Below are 9,772 nucleotides of genomic sequence, written 5' to 3'. Positions count from 1 at the left end.
GATTAAACATCTCCACAAACAGCTTCACTTATTATTAACCAGATTGACTTTATTTCTGACATACATCTACAAAAGTTATTATGGAGAATTAACAGAGGTTTAGTTGTTGATGATTTGTTGAAAATAAAAGTTTGGTTTGATGTCACCATGATCAAAGTCAGTCTTTGCTTTAGTTAGGCAGTTTAACTCTTGAGTTTTTAAATGTTCTAATCTGGTTGCTGTAGCTGTTTATGGCATTAAAGGCAAGAGATGTGATAAGCTGTTATGAGCTTTTTGATAAGAATATACTCATCATGTAGTGACTTAAAGAATTAGTTCGCTTTCAAATTAAAATTTCCTGATAATTTACTCACCCCCATGTCATCCAAGATGTCCATGTCCTTCTTTCTTCAGTTGAAAAGAAATTAAGGTTTTTGATGAAAACATTCCAGGATTTTTCTCCTTATAGTGGACTTCAATGGCCTCCAAACGGTTGAAGGTCAAAATTACAGTTTCAGTGCAGCTACAAAACGTTCTAGAGTTCTAAATTCTTTTTTAAAATTATATACGTTTTAACCATAAATGCTCATCTTGAACTTGCTCTCTTTAAATGACTAAATTGTCATATACGATATGCTAGTGCAAGTATATAACAATTTAGTTCAAACTTTGACCTGTGGAGGGCAGTAATACACTTAGCAGTGTCTAGATGAGCATTTATGGTTAAAACGTATAATATATATATATATATATATATATATATATATATATAAGACCCTTATTCCTCATCTGGGATCATGTAGAACGCTTTGAAGCTGCAATGAAACTGTAATTTTGACCTTCAACCGTTTGGAGGCCATTGAAGTCCACTATAAGGAGAATAATCCTGGAATGTTTTCATCAAAAACCTTAATTTCTTTTCGACTGAAGAGAGAAGGACATGAACATCTTGGATGACATGGGGGTGAGTAAATTATCAGGAAATTTTAATATAAAAGTGAACTAATCCTTTAATTCACTGATCTAATGACTAGAGATTTATATGAGCAAAATATTAAGTTTGTGTTGAATCTCTTCTAGAAATACAACAATAAAAAAGTTTTAATCAGAAAAGCTCAATGAGTTTTAAAACACATTGTACACTAAACACTTTAAAACTCCTGCAAAACTTCCTCACACACAGACATCTAGAATCAGTGTATGAATCTCAACAATGGTCACATGCTTCATGCCACAATGCATTCTGGGTGCATCATGCAAAAATCATCCATGGCCCCCAGAATGCATTGCGGCATTATGCATGTCACCATTGTTGAGATTTATAGGCTGATTCTTGACACAATCTGTTTTAAAACTCTTTAAGATTTTCTGATTTAAAATCTTGTTGGATATTTTCTAAAATCACAGTAAAACAAAGTTAGTAAGATATTGCTCACATTAAATTCAGTCATAAGATCAATGAGCTAAGCCATCTCAAAATTATTATATTCTTATCATGAAACATCTTGCCATAACAAACTCAGTTACAAGAGCCAGAGAAACTCTAACATAAAGTCAAATCAAACTACCCAACTAAAGAAAACACTGATCACCATGATGGTGACATTAAAATAATAATAATAAATCTATAATAATAAATCAAAATATAATATTAATTAGAATCTGGAAGATGTTAATATATATCCTTAAGCTTGTGCTCTGAGGATTTCATGACCTCTTTGACATGTTTTTTCCTGGGTCTGAAATGGTCTTCGATGGTGGCGGACAACGAACACAGTCATCCACAGTCCACAAAGTACCCTACCCATGTAAACTGTGAGCCCAGTGCTGACAGTAAATACAAAATAAATGCTAAGAAACATTTTGTAATATTAACTTATCCTATTTATTCGTGAAATAAAAATAATCACTGTCAGGACAGATCAGAAAACAAAGTGCTTAGAACTATTTTATATTTAACTTGTTAAACTGTAAACTGTACATTTAAATGTAAAAATTGTCTGATTTGAAAGTTAGTATGCCCAATATAATGAATGACAAAATAATACATTACACAAAGTGGCAAGTCTATTTATTTTGCATTGACACTCCAAGACTTCATGCACAGATCATTTGACATACAGTATCAGATTGGGTTTTATTTTTCATCCATTGCTATGGTTATCAGTGTCTAGTGGATTTAATCATGCACTTAAATACAGTTCTCAATCCAGACACTTTGCAATGTATAGTTAGCAGTATGAAAAATATTTATTATATACAGAAAGGGAGCAAAGCTGTTAATTATAACACAAGGTAATCAAAATCCTTCAAAAATAAAAAGGATGCACAGGAAAAAATAGACTGGCATGACTGATAAATGATGAACACAACAAATACAACAAGATGTGGTAAAAACAATTAACAAGAGTGAGGCAGGAAATTAAAGATAACCAATGGTGTACTCACACTAGGCACGGTTGCCTTGAACCGAGCACAATTGTCCCCAATCCCCCGGTGGCCTGCACTCACATTGCACTTAACTTTCCAGGCTGAAGCATGCTTACGTCATATACAATGCAACTTTTTGAATGGAAGAAAACATGCAGTATCTGTGAATTTCTTTCTAATATATTTATCATTTATGCCGCACAGCGATTTTAACTTGCACGAAAATTACAGTAAAGCTTTACTGGCAAACTATAATTTCTGTTCATCAATAAGGTGAGAATCAGACACGTTATAAACCCACTTACACTTGAATTAATTACATGAATTGATAAGTGTACTATCAGAGAAGTAATAAAGATGTTTGCCGTCATAATGAGTAGTAGCTGTTCCATGCTCAGGCACGGTTTGCGCTCACGCTGCCGGCTAAATGAACCACACCAGGGCACGGAACGGAGCACTCACACTTTGAGGGCTTTGAGGGTCAAAAGCGCTCAGGCACGGTTCAGAGCGCCTAGTGCGAGTACACCCTAAAATATATGAACAAGCCCTGGAAATACTGGAGTACAGCACACTGATCGGATTGTGTGTGTGACAGCATCCCGAGAGAGACTTTCAATATCCCTATATATTATAGAGGACAAAATACTAATATATTGATATTTAAATGTGATTTATTGTCTTAGCACAAATATCCATGAATATAAATAAGATTTAGCAAATCTTTAATCAATCAAAATAGAATTCTCACAAAATATGAACATATCCATATCTTATTATTGCTTGGTAATACAGCATTAAATCACTTTCAATATGCAATTTTCTTATTTTCTTTAGCTAGATGATGGATTTTTAAAAATGTTATTTATAAAACATTTTCATGTATTCCAGCGCTTGTTTTTTTTCTTCTCCTGCTCTCTCTTTGATCTTTTCCAGTGTTTCAGCCTTTTCAGGTTCATTTATTTCCTTCAGCCTCTCAATCAGAAAATCAACGTGCTGAAGTATGATCAAAGAATCTGTGTTGAGTGTGATCATCTCTAGAGCTTGAACAGAGTCAAATGTTTCAATCACCAGCTTTATTTTCTTTATCTTTAATTCATTCAGCTCTACATCCAGCTTATTGATCAAAGACATAACGCCTACAATCTTATCTTCATATTGTTTCTTTAAATCTTTATCTGTCCTCTTCTCTGTTTTTGTCTTTGTTTCATATATTTTTGCCTCTTTGACGTGTTTGCTGTGGTGGCATTTATTTGTGCACACTGTACAGTTACCTTTTTTCATCACACTACACTGTGAGAGATTACTGACCCACCAGCATCCTGGATAATGACAGTTCTCCTCACAGACGGTGCAGCACGTCGCCTCTTTGGCTAAAGAAAGATCAATATCAACCTTCTCTTTGTATTCCACTTCAACTTCACACTCAAAGTTTTTATCGTTCTTGACATATTCTAGAATTTCTTGATGTTGTTTCAGCTCATTTTGCTTTGATTCCATCTTTCGAATTTGTGATTGTATATTGGTGATATTTGCCTCCAATTTCTCCCGTTGTCGCAGCACATCTTGTGTCATCTTCAGGGTTTTTGATTTTATATTGTCAAGTAATTTGAAAAATCCTGTCATTCCTTTAAAACTGAGATTCCATGATTGCTCTTGGACTATCTGATATTCTTCATGAAATGTCTCTCCTTGGCAGTTGTCAAACAGGAAATACACTGGCTGATTCTTGTCATTTTTAGCACACTGGAATTTAGCCTCTTCAACAGCCGTCAGGACATTTTTAGGATGAGCACCATGCGAGTATGTGACGAGTAAGGCAATGTTTTCAACAATATCTTTCCCAAATAAAGACTGAACAGCATCAAATATGTATATTTGTCTGTCAGAGAGTCTGTTTTGGCTTGCTTTAACCACCAGACAAACTGCATCTATTTTATGGACCCAGTCATTACATTTGCTTAAACTTAGTAAACTCTTGGCGATCTCTTTATCATTCTCAATTCCACGAGTGTCTCCATATCCTGGTGTGTCGATGATTGTTAAATCAGTTTTACTCTCTTGTAGATAAAACCCATAAACAGTGATTCTGGAAGTCTGACTGTGAGCTGATGTTCGGTCACTCTGATCATCTGTGAACTCAAACCAAACCTTGTCTTCTCTCTGAACACCCAACATGTAGTTGATCATCGCATTGATTAGCTTTGTTTTTCCTGTTCCAGTTTCTCCCACCATCAGAATGGTTTTATGGGGTTTGTTTTTGTCTCTCTCTCCAAAGGTCGTTTTTCTAAAAGGCTCAGATTCATCATGAGAGTCTGTTGTTGGTTTCAGACGGTATCGAGTAGGAGTCCCCTTCTCTATTACACTACTTTGATCGATGATTGCAGCAAATTTGTGTAATTCTGTTCCTAAACTGACCATGTTCTGTCTGCAATGTAAAGCAGAAAACAACATAACAAAAAGACATTTAGGAACAACATATGGTCGCTTGATCAGGAGCCCTTGGTTCCTATTACTTTTTAACTCACATGTTCTAACCTAATTTTTCAACATTCAGGGTACTCCATTGCTTTTAGTTGTTTGCCAATTCTTTGCATGCATTTGCAAAATTAGAAATGATTTTATAAATATTTATACTTTAATACAGTGGTTCTCAACTGGTTTGGTCATGTTTACTAAACATACATCATTTTTTTTAAGAATATGACTAATACTGATGAATAAACACTTTAAGGGAAGACTAGCAGTCCTAATACAGTAAATTTAAAAATTTACAAAATAACACAAAGTGTAAATAAAGTGGTATTTTGGGGTTACAGTTACCATGGTAAATACACAAGATGAACTGTTAATAAAACATAGAAACTGATCCTGATCAGTTCATTCATGCATGCAAATACATGGTGTAACAGTTACACTGTAAAAAATGCTGTTCTTACTTAGAATTTTTGTCTTGTTTTTAGTCAAAATATCTTAAAGTTCTTAAATCAAGAAGCATTTTCTTGACAAGTAAAAATTATTTTCTTGTTTTCAGGAAAAATAAGTCAAAATTAAGTACGTTTTTCCAATGGGGTAAGCAAAATAATCTTATTTCAAACCAAGAATAAGATATATAATCTTGTTTTCAGTTTGGACTAAGATTATTTTTCTTACCCCATTGGCAGATTATTTTGCTTGTTTTAAGGAAAAACTTAATTTTGACTTATTTTTCCTGAAAACAAGAAAATAATTTTTACTTGTCAAGAAAATGCTTCTTGATTTAAGAACTTTAAGATATTTTGACTAAAAACAAGACAAAAATTCTAAGTAAGAACAGCATTTTTTGCAGTGTATGTAATTTACTGGTACTTTTTGGTAAATTCATGATTTACCATTTGACAACGTAACTAAGCCGTTGCATGCTCGTAATTTATTTTGCGCTTTATTTATAATAACGTGACATATAGCTCGCAAGGTCACATTTGCACGTGCCATTAAAGAGTGCGACCTACTGCTGATAGGACAGGAAAGTTTGCTTTTCTGAGGTGAGAGACCTTTTATTTCGTAACAAGTTACGAAAATATTTTTAGAATAATGACAGAGATATAGCTTTATCTCATCTGACCACAGATACTGAACCCGGACAATGATTTTCTTTTTGGCACTTTTTTACTTGAACTGCTTCTGACAGAATAGTCAACTGCTTTCATGCACATCTTTCAAAATACAAGTCTCACATCAGAAAAATATAGAATTACATTTATTGTCATTTCTTTGACTACACAATCTGCGACCCTCTCAAAATGGTCTTGCGACCCACTAGTTGAGAAACACTGCTTTAATAGATATTTTGGATTTGCATCAAACCCCACCCCCCTACCCAAAACCTAACTTCTCAACAACACAAAACATGTAACAGGTAAATAAAAGTACAGTCACAGGTATTTTTTGCAAACACTGACCAAAAAACAGTATAAAAATATTAATAATAATCCGATTGCTGGGGTCTTAAAGAAATGCCACTGAAAATCTCAAGATCCATAAAGGTACTAAAAACATATTTAAATCAGTTCATGTGAGTTCAGTGGTTCACTTTCAAATTAACTTTTCCTGATAAATTTACTCACCCCCATGTCATCCAAGATGTTCATGTCTTTCTTTCTTCAGTCAAAAAGAAATGAAGGTTTTTGATGAAGGTTTTTCTCCTTATAGTGGACTTCAATGGACTTCAATGGACTCCAAACGGATGAAGGTCAAAATTACAGTTTCAGTGCAGCTTTCTGTATTCTTCAAAAAGCTTACGCTGTATGTCCTTTCACCTTCCCTATTCAAATTATGGACAAAATGGAACTGGTGCCACAGCATAAGCTTTTTGAAGAATACAGAAGGTGGTCTGGCAGAAGCACTTGCGAGGCGATCATATATGTTTATAAAGCATAAACAATTTTATTTACTTTTTTTAGAAAATTGCTGATCGTTTCGCTAGATAAGACCCTTATTCCTCGTCTGGTATCATTTAAAGCCCTTTGAAGCTGCACTGAAACTGTAATTTTGACCTTCACCCATTTGGAGGCCATTGAAGTCCACTAGAAGGAGAATAATCCTGGAATGTTTTCACCACAATCCTTAATTTCTTTTCGACTGAAGAAATAAAGACATGAACATCTTGGATGACATGGGGGTGAGTAAATTATCAGGAAATTATCAGGTGAGTAAATTATCAGAAATTTTAATTTGAAAGTCAACTAATCCTTTAACATTATAAAGTGACAAGAATATTTTTGTGTGCCAAAAGAACAAAATAACGACTTTTAAACAATATCTAGTGATGGCCGATTTTAAAACACTGCTTCGGAGCTTTACGAATCGAATCAGTGGATTGGAGCACCAAAGTCACGTGATTTCAGCAGTTTGGCCGTTTGATAAGAGATCCGAATCAATGATTCAAAACAAAAGAATCGCAAAGCAGTGTTTTGAAATCGGCCATCACTAGATATTGTTGAAGAGTCGTTTGGTGCACAGAAAGTATTCTTGTCACTATATAATATTAAGGTAGAACCACTGTACTCACATGAACTGTTTTAAGATATGTTTTAGTACCTTTATGGATCTTGAGATTTTTAGTGGTATTGCTGGCTATGCAGGCCTCACTGAGCCATCGGATTTAATCAAAAATATCTTAATTTGTGTTCCAAAGATGAACAAAGGTCTTACAGGTGTAGAACAACATGAGGGTGAGTAATAAATGACATTATTTTCATTTTTGGGTGAACTAACCCTTTAAGGTTTTAATCTCTGAAAATGATTCCGTGTCATGAACACATGCAGTCATATATCATTTAAAAGATACACCCACATTTTAACATGACGCAATAAGCCATGAAACTCATGAGAGCCAATGTTACGAGAGACGTGTTGTGTTTTTGGGGGGGTAGAGGGATTGCAGTAGCCTGGTAATACCAGACTCTGCTACTTCACTTTGCTTCGTAGACAGAGTCTGGAATGGCATAATAGAGAAGTGTTTTCTCTCTCGCTAGGGGACGCTTGTCTGAAGTTTAAAATCATTGGTTACCCGTAAGCCAATCAGATACGTTTAGTTATGACGTATGTTATCCGCCTGTACAGCCGCATCGAAGCACAGACATCATGCATCTAACTCAAATCTATGATTGAACTTCCACTGTAAACCTGTTGTAAACACGATGATGTGAGCGAAATACCGGAGTGAACATGGCTGTAAACGACTTTTGCAGATTATGCAAAGTTAATGCATCCCGAAGTTTGCATCCCGTGTCTCGTTTCCCATTTCCGCGGTCGTTTCGGTTTTCGATTTCTCTAACCTACAATGTAAAACTCGGCGCTTAGCATCTACGTCACGGCTCTCAGCCCGCCCTCTGTTCGTTGATTGGCCCGGCTGTTTCCAGACCGGTGGCAAACACAAAGCTATGACGCTGTATCAGACTGAGTACAGAAGCGAAATGAAATTGAGCGGAAGTAGGAAGTCTGACGTAGTCAGGCTAGGATTGCAGGGCATAACCTAACACTTTGTGTAAATCCACTTGGGGTTCAGAGTATTTATTTTTTCCCATATTAATTTCACACGTCTAGTACAATTATGTGGCTGTGTTTCATTAATACAGTGTATACTATTTTCTTTATTTACCCTGAAAGAATGGAAGTGAAATATGACAACATGCCCCATAGGTGGGGTACATTGTAACATGACCATATGACAGCTTAAAATGTTATCTGATCTAAAATACAATTATTAACTTTTTTTTTTTTTGTAAAATAATTACATTTTTAATAATTAACACACCACAAAACATAATAATAATTCATAATTTCTAAACATTGACTCTTTATTCTTTAATGACAATTAAGTCTTTATTCACCTCCTTCTCATGGTTTCTAAATAGAATTCATAAAAGTTGTTAATGTGAATTATATCACTATCATCATAGAAAAGCATAGGGGGCACATTGTAACGCAGTTAAATAACAGATTGGAGATTAAAATAATAGCAGGTGTGTCATTTTATATAAACACTAAAAAAACTGAGATAAAAAAATAACTTCAGGTAGAAATTTACTTTTACTCTGGTTAAATAAATGTGTTTTTTTGGTTTTTGGTTTTTTGGTGCAGTTCTTTTCTCTGTATAGTGTTGCTATGGCAACTAGTACAATTTTGTCTTGCTGGCTTGTATAGAGACTTTTAAACTGTCTGTTACAACTAGCCCCGCTTTAGGTTGTGCCCCGCTCACCCTTATTTTTTTTCTTTTGATAAATTATTATGACTGCACTTATATGTGCATGACCAGCCTAACAGGAATTTAATTTCAAATAAACACGTGATCTGTAAATATAAAATGTCAGTGAGTACAGTGTTCTTACGTTTTGGTAGAATCTGTCATGACTGTTTCCATGTCTGTGAGTCCTCCGAATTTTTCTTCTTTAAAAATAAATAAATAAATAATAATAATTATTGCATGTATTTTCACAACAGACACCAGTAAACATAGACATAAATTAAACAAATCTGTAAACAGAATATATTTTGAATATATTTCTGAATATACACACTGGATATTACAATACAAGAAGATGATTTACAATATTACCTTGTACAAGTGCTTCTTTCTCTGACTCAGGTATTTGCAGATAGGACGATCTGCAGCAGTATTTATACATGAGCAAACCCCCATTTATGAAGGTCACATGATTTTCAAGAAAGTGTCAAATCAGTTGTTCCTTATATTTGGAAATATTAGATTAGTTGTCAAACATGGCTCAGTTTTATATAATGATAATAAAATGATAATTTTAACATTTACTAATACAATTTTAGGTTAAAAAATTGTATCTGTTAACATGCACAATGCACTACC

At 34.3% G+C, this 9,772-nt stretch overlaps 1 protein-coding gene across 1 annotated transcript; it reads right to left on the bottom strand.

The window, feature by feature from the left end:
- Nucleotides 1-963: 963 nt before the first annotated feature.
- LOC125257825 lies at nucleotides 964-9,527 on the bottom strand. The gene is made up of 3 exons (XM_048174584.1): nucleotides 9,506-9,527; nucleotides 9,279-9,336; nucleotides 964-4,834 (listed from the first exon to the last, which is right to left on the bottom strand). The coding sequence occupies exons 2-3, from the start codon at nucleotides 9,308-9,310 to the stop codon at nucleotides 3,268-3,270; spliced, it is 1,599 nt and encodes a 532-aa protein (XP_048030541.1). The 5' UTR covers nucleotides 9,311-9,336; nucleotides 9,506-9,527; the 3' UTR covers nucleotides 964-3,267.
- Nucleotides 9,528-9,772: the final 245 nt, after the last annotated feature.

Source organism: Megalobrama amblycephala, linkage group LG22 (assembly GCF_018812025.1).
Source record: "Megalobrama amblycephala isolate DHTTF-2021 linkage group LG22, ASM1881202v1, whole genome shotgun sequence".
Classification (NCBI taxonomy): Eukaryota; Metazoa; Chordata; class Actinopteri; order Cypriniformes; family Xenocyprididae; genus Megalobrama; species Megalobrama amblycephala.
Note: the sequence above shows the minus strand (reverse complement) of the source record. Positions and strands in the feature narration are given on the sequence as shown.

Bases quoted from the DNA above. Each gene is read 5' to 3' on its own strand.
- LOC125257825 (XM_048174584.1), bottom strand. From the start codon at position 9,310: ATGGAAACAGTCATGACAGATTCTACCAAAAC. The intron at 4,835-9,278 runs GTAAGAACACTG...TTTACATTGCAG, and splicing joins ATGACAGATTCTACCAAAAC to ACAGAACATGGTCAGTTTAG.